The sequence below is a fragment of the Leptodactylus fuscus genome, chromosome 9, assembly GCF_031893055.1.
Source record: "Leptodactylus fuscus isolate aLepFus1 chromosome 9, aLepFus1.hap2, whole genome shotgun sequence".
Classification (NCBI taxonomy): Eukaryota; Metazoa; Chordata; class Amphibia; order Anura; family Leptodactylidae; genus Leptodactylus; species Leptodactylus fuscus.
This window is the reverse complement of record NC_134273.1, coordinates 49709062-49732146: the sequence shown is the minus strand read 5'-3', so window position 1 is coordinate 49732146 and position 23085 is coordinate 49709062. Positions and strand designations below refer to the sequence as shown.

General features: G+C 40.9%; 1 protein-coding gene across 2 annotated transcripts in view; it reads left to right on the top strand.

Moving 5' to 3' along the window:
• Window positions 1-19255, top strand: part of MYH9 (myosin heavy chain 9) — a 77544-nt gene extending 58289 nt beyond the window's left edge. The window contains exons 29-42 of one of the 2 annotated variants that reach the window (XM_075286439.1): window positions 849-953; window positions 1251-1403; window positions 2212-2460; window positions 4395-4460; window positions 4512-4607; window positions 4994-5206; window positions 7348-7509; window positions 7729-7857; window positions 10324-10412; window positions 10553-10676; window positions 15690-15898; window positions 17434-17542; window positions 17625-17797; window positions 18374-19255. In XM_075286439.1, the coding sequence (XP_075142540.1) occupies window positions 849-953; window positions 1251-1403; window positions 2212-2460; window positions 4395-4460; window positions 4512-4607; window positions 4994-5206; window positions 7348-7509; window positions 7729-7857; window positions 10324-10412; window positions 10553-10676; window positions 15690-15898; window positions 17434-17542; window positions 17625-17797; window positions 18374-18488 (1992 nt within the window). In that variant the 3' untranslated portion in view covers window positions 18489-19255. Of the gene's footprint in view, window positions 1-848; window positions 954-1250; window positions 1404-2211; window positions 2461-4394; window positions 4608-4993; window positions 5207-7347; window positions 7510-7728; window positions 7858-10323; window positions 10413-10552; window positions 10677-15689; window positions 15899-17433; window positions 17543-17624; window positions 17798-18373 lie in introns of both variants that reach the window. The other variant, XM_075286437.1, reaches the window with a different exon arrangement.
• Window positions 19256-23085: the final 3830 nt, after the last annotated feature.

Sequence of the window (23085 nt, the reverse complement as noted above, 5' to 3'; positions counted from 1 at the left end):
CTGCTGCAGTTAAAACTAGCTTAGTCCACAGTCTATACCCATAATGAGGCGGAGTCTACAGCTTTTCATTCTCCTAGTAGACGAATCTATACCCATGTTGCTGTGTCCCCCAGTGAATACAATGAGAAAAGGATTTTACATTGAGTAAAAAATGCAATTTTTTTTCTATTCCTTCTGAGAAAGTTAAACAATATTATGCTTAACCCAAACAGTACCATTAAACGTTAAAGGGGTATTCACATGACACTTGTTCACTAACCTGCAGGCTGTTGTGCTCTCCACTTCCTGCTATTCTTGGCACATAGGTGTGCGGGGTTTCACTTGCACGGAATTGGTTGTAAATGAATTACCACAGTGTGACGCTGATGTAGCAGAGCTGGATTTGAGTGAGTTTGCATTACATACAGAGGTAACAGACTCCCTATCTCAGGCCTTATCAGCCAAATTCAACTAAACCGACTGATAAAAGCTCAGAACTCCCAGAGCACCGCTCCCCCCCCCCCCCGGGACCAGGCAGCTACATCACTTGACAAATGAGCAGATAATCCCAAGCGCCATAGAAACGGAGTGTAGACCATTACGTGAATAAATTAAGATAGCGGCCAATCAAAGCAGTTTTGATAAAGCAATGCATTTAGGAAAAGTACATAAACTAGCAGTATAGATGGGATCCTTGTGATGGGACAGCCCCTTTAAAATTTGTCCCACAAAAAAAACACGCCCTCTTGGCATATAAGGGGAAAAAATGCAAAACCTTGTTCTATTAAGGCCCAAAACAGGAAGGTTATTATATTATATACACACATATATAATTTATTTTTTTAAATAAATTATTTTAACATTTTCAGGTGGAATTGGATAACGTCACAGGGCTTCTTTCTCAAGCAGACAGCAAGTCTATCAAACTTTCCAAAGATTTTTCTACACTAGAATCTCAGCTTCAAGATACTCAGGTATTTAAACTTTTTTTTTTTTTCTTTTCTTGTTTTCAAGTCACAATGAATTAAAAATGCTTAGAATAACATGAACATTTATAGTATGTATAGTACATTGCCATAAATGTATTTCCAGAAGGATCTTCCCCCTACTGAGCTTTTCTCCTCTCAGTAGGTGTTCATTATTTTCCTGTTTTAGGTGTATTGCATGCATGTATCATTGAAAGGTGCAGCCAAATTTAATCTTGGAGAATGCATAAAACAAAGAACGAGTGAATTCTGTCCAATTATGTGTCTTTTATCTGGTTTTCCTAGGAGCTTCTGCAAGAAGAAACTCGTCAGAAACTTAGCCTTAGTACAAAACTAAAACAAATGGAAGATGAGAAAAATGGTTTCCTTGAGCAACTAGAGGAAGAGGAAGAAGCAAAAAGAAACTTGACAAAGCAGATTTCAACATTGCAGGCTCAGGTGAGTGGGTGCAGCTTTTCCACAGATCTAACATTTAGGAGTATAAATGTTTAAGGAATAGTGCCATTAAGGACTCTTGGGCTCCAAGAGAACTGGAGACTGTAAAGCCTGAGTCATGAGTAGCAATCCATTCACTGTTTGAGGTTGTTGGGACTGCAAGCTTAAGCAACACCTGCCGTCCCATAGTGAATGGAACATTATGTGGCCATGTAAATTTATTTTGTCTTTAAATCTTTATTCAGCCCTTTACTGCAGGTGGTTTTTGTGATGTTAACACTTGGGTCTTAGCACACTGACTAGTCATATGAACGTCTGTGAGAGAGCTATCCTGGTTTCCCCATGAAGGTGTGGGCTGAGTCTGAGTTGCAAAATATGTAACTACTATTCCTGTCTGATTTTGCAGCCCTGTTTTCGCAGCTTCTACTTGCCCATCTGTGCCAGTCATTCACTGCAGCTGGTTAACATACGGTCATGTGCAACCAGCTTTATCAATAACTTAGAGTTTAAAGAGGTTGTCCCAGATGACTTTATTTAAGAGGGAAAAAAATTGGGGAAGTTAGACTCACCTGTTCCTGGTGCCTTCCCAAAGACATATGTGTGTGTAATATTTAGCCTCGACATCCCATTTAACTTGGAGCGCATGGAATACTTTTGTGAGAATCTTGTTTGCTTTAAGTGCTGTAAGACTATGCAATTGTCTTTCCAGTAGGATGCAACATTTGGAATACATTTTCCCATTAGACTGTGTATACAGTATGTTGACTGTTACCACCACTGGAGTAAAGTTGCTGCAATGTTTGTATCTTAGGTGACTGATATGAAAAAGAAAATGGAGGATAGTATTGGGTCCTTGGACTCTGTTGAAGAACTAAAGAAAAAATTGCAAAAGGAGCTTGAAGCTACAAATCAACGGTTTGAAGAGAAGGCTGCTGCGTATGACAAACTTGAGAAGACGAAAACTAGACTTCAGCAGGAACTAGAAGATATAAGTGTAGATCTTGATCATCAACGTCAGATTGTGTCAAACTTGGAGAAGAAGCAGAAAAAGTTTGATCAGGTAATCCAATTAGAAGCAGCATGCTTTAAAATTGCTTTGAGTACTTACATATGGGCCCATTTTCCATTGGTTGACTAGCGGGGCAGTGATCGGGAATGCGTGCCATCTGACCATTGTTACTCTTAGTAACAGTGTACCATATGCAGTTGTAACTGCAGTCAGTTCTGGGACCACAATATGCTGGCAGGAGAGGGACTCCTGCCAGCATGGATATCGATCTATACTGCTAGGAGACTATAATCTGTATGGGGCAGGATGTCCTTGGGAGGCAGAGACTCCTAACAGCATAGTAGACTATACTTCTAGGAGTCCCTCTCCTAGCATACTGTTCAGGACGGTAAATCTGGCCAACAAACGGACTGTCATGGTTGAAGCTCTTGTGTGAATGTAGTATTACTGAAGAACTGTATGCAGTTTTTAATTGCAGTAATGAGTAACATTACATTTTACCTATATGCTAGAATTTATTAGATAGGAAAACTGATTTACTGGCGTGGTAGAAATGTGCTACTCGTTACTGCAATTAAAAACCACAAACTGCTCTTTGGGTTTACACAGCTTTTACACTCTCTTTTGCTAGTCATGAGAAATTGCCTGTGAATATCCTTCTCATTAAACTATTAGTGATGGAACCTCTGGGACCCAAAACTGAGTACAGTTATAACTGCACTTTGTACACTGGGTGTCTGCACTCTTACATGGGTAAAAACAGTAGTTCATGATGATTTGCCTAATCAGCCATATACATTGGAGTTGGGTTCACACGGATGTACTTAACCTGGGAAGCACAGTGTGTATCTGCCATGGTTGTAATTCAGTTAATCTGAGCCGTGGTTAGACTGATGCACGCACAGTATCTCTGAACCTATCCTTGTTTAATGTGGCCCTATTTGTGTTGCAGATCATTTTTTTAAAAAAAAAAAAAAAACCAAACAAAAAAAAACAACCTGTGATTGCAAAACTTAAAGATCAGTTAAATAAGAACTCTTACAATTAGGTAGTGACAAAGCTAAGCCTTGTGTGTATTTTTGTAATAGGCATAAAATCCTACAATCTGCCCCAATCTACTTTTCCAGAATAGAGGGTTGTCATATCTTTGGAGCAAGCGAGGGTGTTACCCCCAAAGATGTGTATATATATTCTGCCCCCTTTCTCATTCATACTGTGCTAAAATTTCCAGAAATCAAAGTGGTATATAAAACTTTAATATAAATGTCTAAAATGTGGATCAGTACAAATGAGCATGTTAAAATTGTTGAATTTAACAGGTCACATGTGTAGGGTCCCTTACTTCAATCAATCATGTATTTCAATATACCATAAACCTAGAAAAAAAGTACTAGAAACTAGTACTAAACTAGTACTAAAAAAAGAACTAGAGTGTTTGCTGTCACCAAAGTGCAACAGGACATACAGGATACTACAATTCACACAGGAAAATATAGTAGAACGGCGACACAGATGCCATTGCAATAGTATCAGATGCTTCCTAGGTTGGTAAGATCTATTACGATCACTGTGGCCAAGCAAATCTGTATGGCAGAGCAGTTTATACTATAGGATCATTAGTTTGTGTGTAAAAATAGGTCAAAACTGCCCCACTCCCACCCTAAAAAGGCAGTTAATTTAGCAGGACATTATAGGGAGTTGGGAATAAATCTCGCTGTTGGTGTGCACCCCTCAAAAGCAAGAAGATAATATTGAGTTCCCTGTTGCCAAAGGCTTAATTCAGTCTTGATGTGTATCCTCTGGATTTATCAGGGTTTATCACATTTTGACCACAGGTGAGTACAGTGTGTGGAAATGTTTGTTATCTTGTCTGTCCAGGCTATAGTTTGCTGCCCCAAATATCAAACTTGTAATGCAATTGAAGTGCACTCACTCGTGGTTGTTTTTTTTTTGTTTTGTTTTTTTTCTCTCTTGATTCCTTTTAGCTGCTTGGTGAAGAGAAGACCATTTCTGCTAAATATGCAGAAGAACGTGACCGTGCTGAAGCAGAGGCTCGTGAAAAAGAGACTAAAGCTCTTGCTTTGGCCCGCTCCCTAGAAGAGGCCCTTGAATTGAAGGCAGAGTTAGAGAGGCTCAACAAGCAGTTGCGCACTGAAATGGAGGATTTGGTTAGCTCCAAGGATGATGTTGGGAAGAGTGTAAGTTTCTCCAGAAATGTGTTGCAAGTGGTTGATTTGTGTGTGTTCTTTCTGCTGCAGATTTTTAATTTTTTTTGCGCTGTAGCACTCCTGCCTTTTAAGGTGTTTTGGGCTAGTTAAAAGAAAAACAAAGAAGAAAACTACTTAGGTTAATTTAAATGTTAATGATTATACTTTTTTAATTTGTAGCTATTTGTGTGGGAACGTGAAATACAATCAATATAACTTCAAATGCACATGGCTGCATGTTTTAACTTGTATAAAATGCATTCTTGTCATAAATGCATGCAAGGCATTGCAGCAATCTCTACCTTCATAACTCCATTTTAGAAGGAAAGATTTGGTTTGTGTTCATTTTGAGTTTACCATGCAATCTTCGTTTACAGGTTCATGAATTGGAAAAGTCTAAGAGGGCATTGGAACAGCAAGTGGAAGAAATGAAGACTCAGCTAGAGGAGCTTGAAGATGAATTACAAGCCACAGAGGATGCCAAGTTGCGCTTAGAAGTTAACCTGCAAGCTATGAAAGCACAGTTTGAGAGGGATATGCAAGGACGTGATGAGCAAAGTGAAGACAAAAAGAAACAACTTGTCAGACAAGTGAGTCATTTTAGTTATTCATTTATATAGCACCATTAATTCCATGGTGCTCTACATTTGGGGGGTTTACATACAGTACACAAAATATACAAACAGATATAGTACTAACATTGACTGACTGGCACAGTGTGATAGAGCCCTACCTGCGAGGGCTTAGAATCTGAGGGAAGAAAAGAGAGACAGAAGGTGAGAGGAGACTGTTCAGATGGTGGTGTGGTGACAGTAGTGTTATTAAAGGTTGTATGCCTTTCTGAATAGGTGAGTCGTCAGGGCCTTGAAGCCTGTAATGGTGGGGTCAGTCTTATGTGTCTTGGTAAGCAGTTCCAGAGTATGGGGGTTACATGAGCTAAATTTTGGAGACTGTTGTGCGAGGAGTGGTTGAGAGCGGAGTAGGTCTTTGGAGGATCTGAGGTTACGTGTGGGCAGGTAGCGGGAGATTAGGTCAGAGATATATGGAGGGGACAGGTTGTAGATGGCTTTGTATGTTAACGTTAGTAGCTTGAACTCAATTCCCTGGGCAATGGGTAGCCAGTGAAGGGATTGGCAGAGGAGAGCAGCCGATGAATGGAGGGGGAGGGGGGGGTGAGGTAAATTAACAAAGCAGCACAGTTTAATGTGGACTGGTGGAGGGTGTTTTCTGGAAGTCCATGGAGAAGGGTAAGTAAACAGTAGTCTAAGCCAGAGATTGAGGGCATGGACTAGCGTTTTAGTAGTTTTTGAGGCGAGGAAGGAGTGGATTCGATGGATGTTCTTGAGTTGGAGGCGGCAGGAAGTGTTGAGGGTTTGAACGTGTGACTTGAAGGATAGGTCAGGGTCCAGGGTTATCCCAAGACACTGGACCCATGGGACAGGGGTAAGTGGTTCTTTTTAATTTTGATGGGTCAGGTAGAGAAGCTGTATGGGGTGGGGTGAAGATGATGAACTGGGTTTTCTCCATATTGAGTTTGAAAAAGTGGGAGGAGAGAAAGGATGCTACGGCCGCTAAACAATCTGAATAAATTAAGATAGTGGACAAACAAAGCCGAAGCAATGTATTTAGGAAAACTCTTAAATCCACATAAACAAGCAGTATAGATAGGATCCTTGTTATGGGACAACCCCTTTAAATGCAGTATTATGAAATGCTGTTTAGAACTGGAGGTATGCTTTAAGGGCTGGTTAACACGGGGTGCGGAATGGCGGATTTTGGTCCTCATTGTGACACGGGAAGCTGCGTCCGAATAGGACCAAAATGTGAATGTCACAGCTTCTGACAGTCGTGGCTTCCTGCTCCGGAGTAGGCCCAAATGAATGGGCCTAGTCCGGAGGGTGCTGCCACGAGGTGGAATTCAGCCTTGGAATCCACCTGAAGAAAGGGCAGCTCGCTGCTTTTTTCCGTGAGTGGGAACATACTGCTCACAGAAAAAAGTAAGCTAGCGGTCTACATAGACCTCTATTGAGAGGAGGCAGATTCTTATGTGGATTCAGCGACAAAATCCGCCCCCTCTTGCCCGTGTGAACGAGCCCTAAGAATTGTTCTACTTTTGCAATTCCAAACTTTAACATTAGCTTGGTTTTGTGCCATTAATAAATTTTGTAATGGATTTGAGTTTTGGATTTCATAGCAAGACATGAATAACTCACTGAATAACTGTATAGAGTACAGGATTGAAGTATAGGGCTGTTTTTTAAAATGTAGAAAAAAATGAGGATAGTAATTTCAAGCCATTATTTCTTGGGTGTTAAAAACCTAAAGCAAACTTTTGGTGTCCAACGAAAGAGTAGATTCTTTCCTCATATGATACGAAGGTGTCCTCTATTTCCAGCGATGATCTTTTTTTTTTTTTTTTTTTTTTTTTTTTTTTTTTTTAAGCCAGTTAAATCTCCTGGAAATATAGATGGCAATGCAATCTTAGTATAGCAGAAAACTTCTGAACTCTCCGAATACTTAAAAATGCTGAATATAAAAATTGATCTAAAAAAAATAGGTTATTTTCTGATAACACATTCCTTGTTCTGGCTTACACTTTCAATAAATTACATTGTTCTCCTAATTACATCCTGGAGAATAGATTTGCATATTTTTTACCCTAAATTAGATTCAGTGACATGTAAAAATAGTTTGTACCTACAACAGTTTGTGCTAAACTTTAAAATTTCAGGTAAAAGAAATGGAAGCAGAGCTTGAGGACGAAAGAAAGCAACGTTCATTGGCTGTAGCAGCCAGAAAGAAGCTTGAGATGGATCTAAAAGACTTAGAGGGACAAATTGATTCTGCAAACAAAAATAGAGAAGAAGCCATCAAACAACTACGTAAATTGCAGGTAACTAGTCATACTCCTTCAAGGTGGTGGTGGACATTTTGCAGGTATAGAATGTGTAAATTTTGATTGGTGCATGTATTAGCCACTGCACTTTATCTGTCCTTTGAGCAGTACACTTGATTATTCATTTGTACAGTCAGATTTATCTCTACAGTACTCCATGTGGAGTTGCGCCTATTGTGATTTTTATTTTATTTATTTGGCTTTTTCAAAATATAGGCACAAATGAAAGATTACCAAAGGGAGCTGGAAGACACTAGAGCATCCAGGGATGATATTTTAAGCCAGTCTAAAGAAAATGAAAAGAAACTGAAAAGTCTAGAAGCAGAGATGATCCATATGCAAGAGGTAAAATATCATGTGTGTCTATTTTTCTGGTCTGTCAGAGAACCAGTATGTAATGTTCTCTCATTTTCATTGACTTGGTGTTCATAATGTTGTCAATAAACAATAAGTGTTTTGTTGGTTATGATAATATTGCAGTATCGCTATATCAGTAACATGGTAAAATTTAACTTTGCTTGAGGGCTCCATACACATGGATGTATTATGACTCTGTCCAGCATCTTAGTTACTCTAATCCAGTGATGAACCTTTTAGTGCCCAAACTGCAACCCAAAACCCACTAAATTTTCGTGGAGTGTCAACACTGCAATTTAAACTTAATACTGTGCGGATTCACAATTGCGGACAGTTACAGACCACAAATTAGAGCTTTACAGAGCTTTCAATAATACAAAGTGTACTGAAATGTAAAGGTATCTGCATTTTGTACTTTGAACAATTAATTTTCACTATTTACATTGCACAGGATCCGTTTTATAGTGACCGTGTAATATTCTTAAATCCTGTACTAATATCACGCCTGCTATAAAACAGATGATGTGTGATATAATTCTGTCTGGGGTCCCCTCACTATTTATATGCTCTGCAGTGGTCCCCCTACAGTATTATATGCTGCACAGTAGGCCCGCCTCACAGTATTATATTCTCCACAGTACCAAAGTAGGCCCCCCCACAGTATTATACGCTCCATAGTAGCCCCCCCCCCCACAGGATTATATGCTCCACAGTGGCACCCACACACAGTATTATTTGCTTATAAATACACCTCCCCCAGTATTATATGCTCCTCCAGTACACTCCCTCCCACACAGTATTATATGCTCCTCAATACAAATCCTCCCTGTCTTATATGCTCCTCAGTATGTATCTCCTCAGTATTATATACTATTTAATATGCCCCCAGCATTATAAACTCTTTATAACGGATTCCCCGCTGGTGGGCGATTGCACGCGGGCTGGCATGGAGGGCTCTGCGTGCCCTCTCTGGCATGTGTGCCATAGGTTCGCCATCACTGCTCGATGCCATAATACAGCACCTACACACTGCAGCATTAACAAAGTAGTGTCAGGCAGGCTTCAATCGTTATTACTATAACCTTCAGAATACTCCAGGATGTCAAGGCAAAGATCACATTGTAGAAGACTTGAACCATTGTATAGTTCATATTGTGAAGGGGTTAAAGAATTTGGTGCAGCTATATTAAAAAGTCCCTTAAAGCCACAACACCATTCTTCCCACCCTCTGAAATTTTCTTTTAAATCAAAATTGCTTAAATCGGGCGTTTAAATGATTTGCAAACAATCTCCAAGCATTAAGGGGCAGCCACTGCAGTTTGTACAGCAACTAGTATTGTCCCAGAGTAGTATTATCCCAGAGCAGTTGATCTGTCGGAGTAGGCCATCGATATTAGAAAATGGATAACTCCTAAGGCTCCTCCTTAAAGGGGTTGGCCACTTTCAGACCAAGATTGACAAACGTACAATAAAAAGATATACAATTTTCCAATATACTTTATGTATCAATTCCTCATGGGTTTTCTAGTTTTCGACTTGCTGTCATTCATTCTGTTACTTCTAGAGGATGAAACTCTGACCATGGTCATGTGATTTACGGTCCATGGTCATGTGATTAGCACACAGGTGCTGCTCATAGTCACAGCACAGTAATCAGACATCTGTCTGGTAATCAGCTGTGCACCTGTGTACTCATCACATGACCATGAACTGTAAATCACATGACCATGGTCAGAGTTTTATCCTCTAGAAGTAACTGAATGACGGCACGCTGAAATCTAGAAAACCGTGAGGAATTGATACAGAAAGTATATTGGAAAATTGTATGTCTTTTTATTGTACAATTGTTTGTCAATATTGGTCTGAAAGTGGCCAACCCCTTTAAGGCTAACCTCCAGTTAAGTGTCTCTCTCCATATAGCTGTGTGTTTTTGCTGCTCTACTCCAAAACCTCCGGAGATTAAATATAAATACAATAGAGTAACCATTTTTCCCAGTCTTGGAGAAAGGTAGAACGTATATATCTGTAATTGCAGTGGACATTGAGCAAAACCCTTCCCCATCTGACACTTGTATATTAAAAAAAATAAAACCAATTTTGTTCATGTTCAATGACCTCTAAGTGGGTAACCCTAAGATAACAGCATTGCTATATATATTCATATACGTTGAAAAGTGGCATTACTTTTGCTTTTTCGTATAATAAAACTGTCTTTAGGGTTTTTCCTTGACTTTGCATGGGGGGTGGATATGGGTCAAAATTGACAAACCAGTACTTCCACAGAGTGGAAATGTTTTTCATAGTCCTTCCAAATCTCAAGTTTCATGCTGCAAGTTTTCTTAGTGGCTATCACTTTGAACACTAGATGTTCTACAGCAGAATATTTTGCATTGCAAAGAGTTGTGTATCCTTTGAAGTACTCCAGTACCACCTACTATGCTTTCTTAATTGCAGGAGCTTGCTGCTGCAGAGCGTGGCAAAAGGCAAGCACAACAGGAAAGAGATGAGCTGGCAGATGAAATTGCAAATAGCAGTGGAAAAGGGTAAGACTATTCACATTTTAATATCCCTAGCCTAGCCATACTAGCCTAAAAACTGGATTTAAACTAGGTCTAAAAGCCTTAACAGTATTAACTTGGATTAATATGGGCAGTGATGTGTAATGTTTGGTTTTAATTTTTAGTGCGCTGGCTTTGGAAGAAAAACGACGCTTGGAGTCTCGCATTGCACAACTTGAGGAAGAATTGGAGGAGGAACAAGGCAATACTGAACTGGCTAATGACAGACTGAGAAAGGCTACACTCCAGGTGCTTGTCATGGGTTTTAGTTTTTAATTTGGTTTTCTGAAGCCTTATGGGTTATTGACACTATTTTGTCCACATGCAGATCTTATTTTCAGAACTGACAATAGTTGTGTGAATGGAACTTGATGAGAAAACTAAAGAGCCTGAACTGACTATTTGTATGAGGCTTCATGCCACATGGTTGCATAGTAGATGAGGTTGGCTGAAGACCTCAGTCCATAAAGTCCAATCTATAACCTTAGTTCCCTACAGTGTTGATCCAGAGGAAGGCAAAAAAACTCCATGAGGCTTATACCAATTGCCCCATTTCAGGGGGAAAAAAAAATCTTTCCCGACTCCAATCTGGCAGTCAGTATAAAAACCCTGGATCAACGTGTCCTTAAAACCTAGAATCGATAACCCGTAATATATATATTTTTTTTATATTTTTTTTATGTAGATTGTGAGCCCCACATAGAGCTCACAATGTAAAACCGGAGATGCAGCCATTTTAAGTGACCATGCCTTTGAGTACAGCTCTCTACCTTTATATGGCAGCCAGGACAACACATGTCTAATCTTATGGCCTAATAGAATGTCTGTTAGACAGTAACAGATGGTATAATACATTGCACTACTTGGGAAGACGGCAAGTTAAGTGCCCTATGGGGACAAAAATAGTATTGAAAGAAAAATTGAAAGAAAGCATTAGGTAACATAGTTTTCCCCATCCCAAAATGAAGAAAAGAAAAATCACACTAGGTGTAAAGCAATAAAGCTAAAAATTATGAAATGTGGCTCAAAAGCGTTCCTCAAAATATCAATAGTGTCAGTTGTTCTTGCAGCAAAGTAAGCCCTCATACAATCCCCTTAACAAAAATGGGACTTGAAGTTATTGCAAAAATCAGAGATATATATATATATATATATATATATATATATATATATATATATATATATATATATATATATATATATCTCTGAAATCTCTTGTTTATTTCACTGTGGGACACAACACCATGGGTATAGACCCGGCCACTAGGAGGCTGACAGTAGGAGAAAGAAAAAATGTACTAAGCCAGTTTGAACCTAGTGTCTTAGGGCTAGTTCACACGTGAGTATAAGGGGAGGTTTTTGACAGCGGATTTCGCGTCCAAAACCTCCCCTTATAATGGTGGTCTATGGAGACCGCCGGGCTTCTGTTCTCCGCTAGCGGCGAGCTGCTGCTAGCGGAGAAAAGAAAGGACATGTCCTTTCTTCAGGCGGAAGCCGCACAGTCTCAGCCGCGCGGCTTCCGCCCCCGGCAGCTCCCTCCATGTCGGCTCATTCATTTGAGCCGACAGCAGTGGGTTAAGCCGCGACAGCGATGGTCGCGGCGGGCGGGTTTTGACAAGAGAGAGACGCGGCTCGCCGCGTCTCTGTGTCAAAACCCGCGCGGACCTGACTTGGGTCTGTTCTGCATCATTTTTCTTTTTTTTCCAAGTGCAGTGGGATCTTCAGCATGTATCCTACACTAGTTGTACTCACATCCAGGCACAGCCCTCTGCAAAGAGCACCTCGCTGGTCACCATCCTCTGCTGCATCAGAGGCTGGATATTCCGGTGACCCCACTACTGTGTGTGAGGTTCCACCTAGGGGGTGACCCTGCAGCACCTGAAGACACCAGACAGGGTGAGTATAAGAAGATTTCTACATGGCTGAGTAGGCCTGTTCCCTCTCTGCATACATCCAAATACCTGAGCGATGTCTCCCTTGAAGCAGCTCGCCGTACTGCCAATGCTGTGGCTTTCATACGGTCTGAATTTGTTCCTGGAACGCTGAGGCTGCCTCAAAGAAGGCAGTTGTTGCCATTCTTTTTTTCCTGTTATGAACAGGAATGGCTTTTTGGCAAAGGCTTAGAGAAGCTTATCTCTGAGGCCACAGGGGGTAAAAGTTCTCCTCTTTTCCAAAGGCATTCCAAGCGCCAGCCATCATTTTCTGGCAGTTCCCAGTGCTTTTTGGTGCTCCACCTCTTGCTCCAGTGGTCAGTCTCCTCGGGACTCCCGCTCCAAACTTTCTGGGCCTTTTGCTACCAAACCCTATTCAGTATGAAGGGCTTCCCCCACTCTGGGTCCTTTGGGTGGAGGAACTTCTGCTTTCCTTTCAGGAGTTCTGGCTTGCCAGCATTGACGACGCCTGGGTCCACAAGGGGGGGGTTGATCGGCTACTCAATAGTGTTCTCCTCCCTCCCAGATGGAAGATTTTATTTTATTTTTTTTGTCCTTTACCCTGCTCTGTTCTAGTGGCATCCTTTCTCCAGGTAGTCTCCAACCTCCAGCAGCAGGGAATCGTCGTCCCTGTGCCTGTTTAAGAATGTTTGTGGGGCTACTACTCCAACCTGTTCAGTCTCCAAGAAGGACTGCTCTCTTTGCCTTATCCTGGATCTGAAGGCGCGCAATAGGTTTATCTGTGTTCGCAGGTTCCACATGGAGTCTCTGCAGTCGGTGGTGGCATCCTTGGACACAGGAGAATTTCTTTTGTCAATTGACATCCGTGACGCTTAACTCCACATTCCCATTTCTCTGGATCATGAGCGTTTTCTTCATTTCGCAGTGGGTTTGTGGCGTTTCCAGCTTGTCGCCTCGGCCCCCTGAGTCAATACCAAGGTGATGGCGTCCCTCATGGCCATCCTCTGCTCTAGGGGAGTTGCTGTGATTCCATACCTGGATAACCTTCTGGTCAAACCTTCCTCCACTGAGGACAATTTCTCCAACTTGCGGATCACCTTGTACCACCTCTATTGGTTTGACTGGCTCATCAATGCGGAAAAGTCCTGTCTCGTGCCATCTCAACGTTCCTGGTCATGATTCTCGACACCCACCAGAGCAAAATTCTCCTGCCGGAGTCAGATTCTGGCCCTTCGGTCTGGTGTGACTCTCCTTTGGAGGAAATCTCCTTGTTGTTTGGTTTCTCATGTGGGTCCTGGGTACAATGGTCTCAACCTTGGGGGCCATCCTTTTTGCCCAGTTCCACTCACAGCCTCTTCGGCTGGCGATTCTGGCACGCTGGGACAGGTTTGTGTCTGTCCTCGACAGCCTGATTCTTCTGCCTCTTCGGATCTGCTAAGACCTTCTCTGGTGGGTCTTCTCCCTGGGAATTTCCCTAGTTAAGTCTTTTCTACCCATTCATTGGCAGGTGATCTCCACCAACACCAGCCTCTTTTGGCTGGGGAGTGGACTTTGGTGTTCTTACCATCCAGGGCCTGTGGTCCACAGTGGAATCCTCCCTCCAGATCAACCTGCTGGAACGGAGGGCCATCTTTCTGGCCCTGTCTGATTGGACCTCTATTCTCTAAGGGTGTCCAGACCGACAACTCTACTGCGACTTCCTACCTGAACCACCAGGGCGGCACCAGGCGTCTTGCAGCTTTTCTGGAGGCCTCCCGCGCTCTCATGTGGACTGATCTTCATGTTCCAGCTCTTTTGGCAGTCCACATTCCAGACGTGGACAACTGGGTGGAAGACTACCTAAGCTGAGAGAGACTCTACTCAGGTGGTCTGCCAGATGTCCACCTCCTCGTCTCCTGCATGAAAACATTGTCCCCCTGTATATGGCCAGGTCCCGAGACTCTCGATACTCTTGTGATCCCCTGGTTGGACATCCGCCTCCTGCACCCCCCCACCCCCTTTTTTTTTTTTTTTTGTTTTTTACATTTACCTCCATTTCCAGGGTCTCTGGGCTTGTTTCCCTGTCTCATCAGTCCCCTTTTTTGGTTCTCCACAGGAACAAGGTTGCCCTTCGTCTGCCACAGTCCTTTCTGCCTAAGTTGGTTTCCTCCTTTCCCATTAATGAGGACAGTGTCTTGCCATCCTTTTGTCCAGATCCTAAGAATCCTCATGAGTGTTCTCTTCACTGCCTGGATGTTGTCCAGGCGATTCGGGTCTACTTGTCTCACTGACCCTTTCCGGTGCACTGACGCTTTTTGTGCTCACCAAGGGCCCTTGCAAAGGCCTCCCTGTTTCCAAGGCTTCCCATCTCCAGATGGATCCGGTCTGTGATCATGAGGCCTATCGGCTTAAGGGTAAGAACCTACCTTCCTGTGTGATGGCTCACTCCACCAGGGCTGTCGGTGACTCCTGGGCCATTCGGTATCAAGTTTCTGCTGCCCAGGTCTGCAAGGCCGCCACCCGGGCTTCCATTTGCTTTCGCTAAGTTTACCAGATCCATTCTGTGGCTTCTGCTGAAACCAGCTTTGGTCATAAGGTTCTGCAAGCAGCCATGCGCTAGATTGTTCGCATTGCTGTATGTTTCCCACTATCTGGGACTGCTTTAGGACCTCCCATGGTGCTGTGTCCCCCAGTGAAATAAGCAAGAAAATGTTTGACATGGAGCCGAGAGCTTTTCTTTCTCCTTGTGGCCAGGTCTATACCCATGGTGCTGTCCCCAATGAATACAATGAGAAAAAGATTTTACGGTGAGTTCAAAAATTCCCATTTTATTCACGGGGTTACAGCTAAATTCATACCAATTTTTTTTTCAAGTTAAAGATGCATGGTGAATGGCACACGATTGAAAAAGAAATACTATTAAAAGGCATTTGCAAAATTGCTTCCTAGAAAGGGTTAATAAAAATGAATCGGTGAGGAATATCTAATACAAAATAAGTGCCATTAAATAAAACCACTTGTTACACAAAAAAATTACCTCATAGTTTCACTGACTGAAAAATACGGCTATAGGGCTTTGGATGTGCCTATTAAAAAAACTCAATAAAAGGGATAATGGTCTCTATCAGTTCCATAGACTTTGAAGTGGCCTGGCACCTTTTAACACCTTTAAAAAAAAAAAAAAAAAAAAAAAAAACTTGCTGTAACTACACATCAAGGGCAAATGTGCACTTGAGACTTCTGTACTTGTGGTTAGTGGGGCTATCGGTGATCAGAATTTTCTTACCTTTGCTGTGACTAGTTGATTTACTGTTGTGTTTTTTTTTCACATTATTTATTATTATCATTATTAATTTATATTTTTTTCCCCCCACCCTGCATTGAAACAAAGGTTGACCAGATGAATGCTGATCTAAATGCAGAACGTAGTAACGCTCAGAAGAATGAAAATGCCCGTCAGCAGTTAGATCGCCAAAACAAGGAGTTAAAAACAAAGTTGCAAGAATTGGAAGGCTCTATTAAATCCAAATTCAAGGCATCAATCACTGCCTTGGAAGCAAAGATTGCACAACTGGAGGAACAGCTTGATACTGAAACAAAGTATGTGACCTATATTAAACAGGACCTTTCACCACTTTGAACAAGTCCAGCTCTTTACTTCCAATGAATAGCTGTTGCTCCACAGATTCTGGAAAAAGCTGGATTTTTTTTTTTCTATAGTCCCTACAGTTCCTGCACAATCATTAAAGGGGTTGTCCCATCTCAAGGATCCTATCTATACCGGTAGCTTATGTAAATTGAAGCCTTTTCCTGAATTTATTGTTTTAGAAATTTTAGTTCCCCTTTTTGTCTACACAGCGTTGCTATAACCATGGACCTGTAGGACAAGTCGACAGTAGTTCACTAATTGCAATTTGTTGATAAAGCAGTCAGTTATCTCTCTGTGTAAACAGATAACACCGAGTTCATTCTGTACAAGCATCTGCAAATTATCTGATCTGTATAAGTATTGTGTCCCGTTAAGCAAGAGGGAGCAGGGCGAGAGAAATACAGGAAGTGAGAAGAGACTGCAGGCAAAGCTGCTGAAACACGGAAATGGGGAAAACCCCTTTAATGTTAGTTCTGGTACCTGATATGCTACGTGTCCGAGAGGAGCAGGCAAGAGTTGTGATTCTGAGCTCTGACTCAGTCTGCCTCTGAAGTTTTAAATCTCACCCACCTAACATTAAATGTTTAGCCTGAACAAACCTTTAAGCTCTTTAAGGTGTAAATCTGCTGGGGACAATGGGGAAATAAATGTTCTCCTGTCCAAGTTGTTCCATTGTTATCCCATGCCTCCTGGTTTGTTTGCTCTTCCCTTGACTGTTGAGGACAATCAGTGGCCTCAGGAAGAAGACCCAGGTAGTCACATTCAGGTGACTGCTAAGGCCAATCAGCGGCTTCAGCATAACGCAAGGAGATGGGAGGTGCAGGAGGACATCAGAGTAAGGGGACAGGTGAATGTACGTTTTTATTTTTTTCACTGCCCCCAGCTTATTTAAACTGTAAGGCTAAGGCCGTATCCGCAGCACTAAAGCTGCATGAACTCATTGCGGTTCTTTCTGCAGTGCTTTTAAGAGAAAGTTCACGGCGTTTTCCTCTGCGGACTTTCTCAACATTATATCTACGGGAAAGCCGCCGGCATTTCTGTAGATATAATTGACATGCTGCGATCTTTTCCGCAAAGTGGGGATGGGATTCGCATGAATCCTATCCACTTTGCCTGCACTGTACAACGCCGTGATTATTTCCCGCAGCGTCTCCGCTGCGAGCAAATCGCGGCGTTTCCGGTCCGTGGAGCCCCGGCCTAAGAGGGTTTTCCATTTTCACCTGGACAACCCCTCCAAATAGCACATCCAGTACCTAAGCTAACCCCCGCCATTTCCTTGCAGGATAGAGAAAATTCCAATTATGCTGGAATCAGTGGAGTGGTGCTTATTAACAGATGCTAAGAACTTGAATTGGTGGAGGTGGTGAAAAGTAAATTAAATTTGGAGCAGATTTTAATGTATATATGCACAACTAAATCAATTTGATGCAATAATATTTCCCATTGTGTGTATATGTAACTTTTTTTTATTTTTATTCTGGAACAGAGAGAGACAGGCTGCAAGCAAACAAGTCCGTCGAACAGAGAAAAAGCTGAAGGATGTGTTAACACAAGTGGAAGATGAAAGACGCAATGCTGAGCAGTATAAAGACCAGGTTTGGTGGTTTTTTTTGAAAATTTTTACTTAATCTTTGTCATTTTTAAGCTGCTTTGTATTAAAGTATGTTTTGCAAATAGGCTGAGAAAAATAATGTTCGAATGAAACAGTTGAAGCGCCAGTTGGAAGAAGCAGAAGAAGAAGCACAACGAGCCAATGCATTGCGGCGTAAAATGCAGCGTGAACTTGAGGATGCTACAGAGACTGCAGATGCAATGAACCGTGAAGTTAATACTCTTAAAAGCAAACTTCGGTAGGTTGTCCATTTACTGAATGCTTAATTCTATTAGGACTTAAGCAACTACATATTAACCATTTCTGCAATATTTCTGTAACTATTCCATGTGTATGAGGTTTGGAGAGTACTACTAAATCGCAACAAAAATTTGACTGATAAATGAAACTCGAAAAAATATGTACTTAAAAAAAAAAAAAAAAATTATGTACTATAAGATAGAGGCTTGAGTTCCTAACCAATGAAGAAATGATGACATTGTCCTAACTTACAGGGGCTATCAAAGTGTGGAAGAATATTGATGATAAAAATAACACTTTGTATATCAGTAATAGTCTTTGCTTGTAAGATGCTTTAGAAACCATTTCCACTAACATAATCGGTTTTTAAAGAGATGCTTGTTTAGCGGAACAGTTTATAGCCATTTGCTAGAGGAAAAAAATGCAGCTGTTGTTCAAAGATGGGTGTGATGTACTAGGTAGACACATTTGGAAACTGTTTAGTAATATAAATCTCTCACCAAAACACTACCTAGATTTGTAAAAATATAAATTTTCCTTTTTAATGCATATTTTCTTATTGCCTTTTATACAGTCGTGGTGATGTACAATTTGTTACAAGACGCATTGGAAGAAAGGGAGTTGATGAAGCTTCGGATGAAGACTTGGATAGCAAAGCTGATTCTGGAGACTTAAAATCTACTGATTAGAGGTTTTACCACCATATAAAGCTGATATACATGATATACCTTGTTGGAAAAGAGCAATGACAGTTTTTCAGTCTTGTTTTATTAAAGCCATTTACTTGATCAGATGCAATCATTTTCCATTGAACTTGTTATGCTAAATGTTTGGGCACCTTCTGTAACATGACATAAAATTTGTCAACTGATAAAAGAGAAAAAAAAAAATTATTGCCTTAATTCTAAAAATGTCTCGAAGGGGGTGTGGCTGCTAACAGATTTGGTGTACCTTTCCTCGTGCAAGTGTTCATTTGTCTAGAAAAATAGTCTTCATCGCTGCCGTTTCTGTCTGAATGCTGTTCTGCCAAAATGCGCTGTCTTTGGAAAGTCAATTAAGGACCAAATATTTAAAGTATAAATCATGTTTTTATATTGCAGGTATAGTTTTTTGTATACATGAAAGTATATAAGGGATAAATTGGTATAAACGTATAACTGGAGAAGTAACTGTCCTGTATCACATATATAAACTGATATACTGTGCACTCATTTTAATGTTTTTGCACCACTGTCATTCTGCAACAGTTGTAAATGTTAAAACTATTTACTGTAAAACCAAATATCTTTACAAGAGTTTGCAAAAGCTTTAGCGAAGTATTGTTAAAACCAACCAGATTATTCCATGTAGTGGAAAAGTGCCTTTATACTGCATCCTGTTTGCATCCAGAGTTGAGGAATCATAAATTGGATCCCTTTTGCTATTGCTTATAATAAATATGAACAATACTGCAAAATGTGTGTTGTCTTTTTGCACCCTCCTGCCAAAAACAAATTATTGTAGCAAATTTATTTATTCTCCCAACTCCCTTTAATCTGTAACTAAAAAAAAAAAAAAAAAAAAAAAGTTGGCCTTCAACAGGATTCAGGTCTGCTATTGGTCATTCCACCAGCCAAACTACAGTTTTTCCTCTGTTCTTCTAAAAGTACTTCAACTTCCATCTGTCCACGCATATAAAGTAAATGTACAATGGAATACATGTATGTGGAAAAGAGAGATGCAAGTAAGTTCTCCTTTACAGAAAAAGGAAAACCTGCTCTAGTGCCATCTTTTGGAAGGTAGCCCACTATAGATTAGTGCCTGGTTTTAAGAAGCCTAGTGATGTTGAACGTGAACCAGAACATCTCTTCTGGTATATCCTTAATGCCAGTAAATGTCACTAGGCTGCTTAGAAAACCAGGCACTGATCAATGGGGAGCTACCTTCCAAAAATATGGCGCTAGAACAAGTTTTGCTTATTTGCTTATTCGTTTCCCAGAATTCCTCTTAGAGGATTCATGGCATGTAAAACAAAGGAGTAAAGTTGTTGTGTTTTTTTTTTTTTGGTTTTTTTTTTGGGTCTAGTAACAAAGGTGAGTTGTCAATGTCCTAAAATAGCAATGGTAACCTCCAACTATAGATAAAGCCAATGATCCGCATGGAGTATAAGCTGTTGTATACTGGAACAGCTGATTGGCTGAAACATCTGATCATAAAGCCTTGTTCAGTTTGTCTTCAGGAATCATGGATGCTGGGACCATTCGGGTGCTTGAGGCGTGGTTGATTAGGTATTGTGATCAGGTGGGAGTAGCCCACTCTAGTGTATAAGCATAAGTGCTTATAGAATGCCAGTTCAGACAGCCAGTTGTCTAATGCAAACATGTTTAGCAAGAATGCTAATATTTATTATAGGAATACAAACGGGGAAGAATTTGTCCCTAAATGGGGTGAAGATGTTTATGTAGGGTCTGATAGCACAATAATGCACTACCTAGTCATAAATTATAAGGTGATGGTTAAATTGGATGAATAGATAATACATAATGAAGATGGTTAACTGATTAAGGACCACCAACCTATTGTAAAAATACGACTGGCCTTCAGAGACCCCCTTGATGGAGATAGGGAGCGGGTGTTAACTAACTCCTAACACCCGCCTTGATGACGTCCGGTCTGAGCTCAGCTCTGACCGGGAGTTTTAACCCCTTGGATCCCACCATCAAACAGTACCAATAAAAAGCACAGATTGTCCCGCAAGAAATAAGCCCTCAACCAACACTGTCAACTGAAAAATAAAAATGTTAAGCCTCTCAGAAGATGGTGATGCAAAAATCACTGATTTATGTCCCCAAAAGTGTCTGTTCTGCAGAATTAGTATCGCATAAAAATTGAGGTATCGTTGTAATCATACCGGCCCTGCAGAATAAAGGTCACATGTTACATAAACTGTACGCTGCATGGCAAAAAATTTAAAAGGAAAAATGCAATGCCAGTATTGGATTTCTTTCTTTCTTTTCTTACAAATCCAGCAGAAAAGTTAATAAAATGTATTCAATAGGTTGTAGGCAATCAACATGGTATCAGTACAAAATGCATCTCATCCTGCAACACGTCACCAGAAAAATAAAGAAAATAAAGCTTGGATGATGTGAAGACAACCCCCCCCCCCCCCCCCCAAATTCACCAAATCATTAGAACACATCTGGCTGCAGCAGGAAGGGAATGTTTAAGCTGTGTGAGCGTATATCAGGGGACTGATATCATAGCAGCTATTGGGGACATAGTAGGGAATTTGTGTACGCACCGCTTTGTATTTACATTTCACTATTTGCTGTGCAGTCCTGCGTGGGATACTAATGCTCATTACACCACCTGATGAATTCTGTGACTGGTGTAGTTTCCAAAATGGGGTCACTTTTTGTGGGTTTTCATTGTTTTGCTACTCTAGGGGCTTTGCAAATGAGACATGGCGCCTGAAAACTATTCCAGCAAATTCTTCTTTTCATACCCCCAGTTATACGCCTTCTCTTCAGTGCGCTGCAGTCTGCCCAAAAATCAGTTTACATGTGGGGTATTTCTGTGCCCGTGAGAAATTGTATAACAAACTATGAGATTCATTTTCTCCTTTAACCCTTTTTGTGAGTTCATTTTAGGCATAAAAGAATATATATTAGATAAAAATGAAATGTCGAAATTTCATCTCCATATTCTTTTAATTCCTGTGAAATGTTTAAAGGGTTAAGTCTTCTCAAATTCTGTTTTGAATTATTTGAGTGGTGCAGTTTAAAAAAAAAAAAAAAAATCTGGTGATTTTATGAGGGTATCTAATATATAGGCCTTTATAATCCTCTTTAGGCTTGGGCCCCACGGAACGTAAACGCCGCGATTTGCCAGTAGTGGAAACGCTGTGGGAAAAATCGTGGCGTTTTACAGTGTAAGCAAAGGGGATGGGATTCATGCGAAAGCCAGTGACTTTCCCGTAGATATGTTAACCCTTCCCGACATCCGCTGTTATAGTACGGCGCTGCCGGGAAGGACTTCCTGCAAACCTGCCGGGAAAGACTTCCTGCATGGTGCGCACACAGAACCTGTGTGTGCACCATGCTCTGTGAGTGTCAGCCGTATGTTATGACAATGCCCTGTAATACCCGTGGTCGGAACCGGGTCTGATCGCAGGTGTTAACCCCTGAGCTGCTGGCGGTCACACACAACCGCCGGCATCTCAGGGGTTTCGGTATATAATAGTGTCGATTTCAGGGGGTGTTGGTAGTGGGCAGCCCGAGGTCTGCCCCATCACTTCCCCCCCTTCACGTACCTGGTTGATCCTGCCAAAATGGAAGCTGTCAGCCCCGTGCGTGTGCACGGGGCTGAGAGCTTTCTGTACACTGCAATACACGTGTATTGCTGCGTACATCTAGTTAAGCAGAGATCAGAAGATCACTGCTTCAATCCCCCATGGGGGCAGAAAAGTGATTAAAAAAAAAAGTAAAGCTAAAGTTTGTTTTAAAATAAATTAGAAATAATGCCCCAAAAATCCCATATAAAATGTTTTATGTAAAATAAAGAAAAATAGAAAAAAAAAAAAACACTTGGTAACCTGAACAATAAAATTACATCATTTAACCCGAACGGTGAATATCATTATTAAAAAAAAAAAAAAGAGAAAACCGCACAAAATAAGTCAAAAAGTGCCATCGGTGGGAAGGGGTTAAGAGAAAGTCCGCAGAGGAAAACTCTGTAAACTTTCTCTTAAAAGCACTGCGGAAAGAACTGCAATGCGTTCACGCAGCGGCTCTTCACACAGCACTTTAGTGCTGCGGATACGGCCCGTGGGGCCTTAGCCTTAGAACTGAAGTCGTCCCTAAAAAATGAGTTTGGGAAATTTTCTTGTAAATCTGGAAAATCACTGTTACACTTCAAATCCTTCTAATATCCAAAATAAATTAAATGACGATTAAAAGATTATGCCAATGTAAAGCGCAGATATGGGAGATATTTATTCATGTTTTTGGGTGGTATGACTATCTGCCTGTAAAGCATAAAATTTCACATTTTGAAAATTATTTTTTTCCAAATTTTTTTAGAAATACAAAAATCAATGTTTACCACTAACATGAAGTACAATGTGTCATGATGAAACAATCTCAGAATCACTTGTGTAAGTTAAAGCATCTAAAAATTGTTGCCATTTAAAGTGATTACATGTCAGTTTTGAAAAATGAGGCCTGGTCCTTAACCGGTTAAAATGAATCAAACTGATTCAAACAGATGTATGTATATAACCTCATATATAAGGAGTAAGCTTGA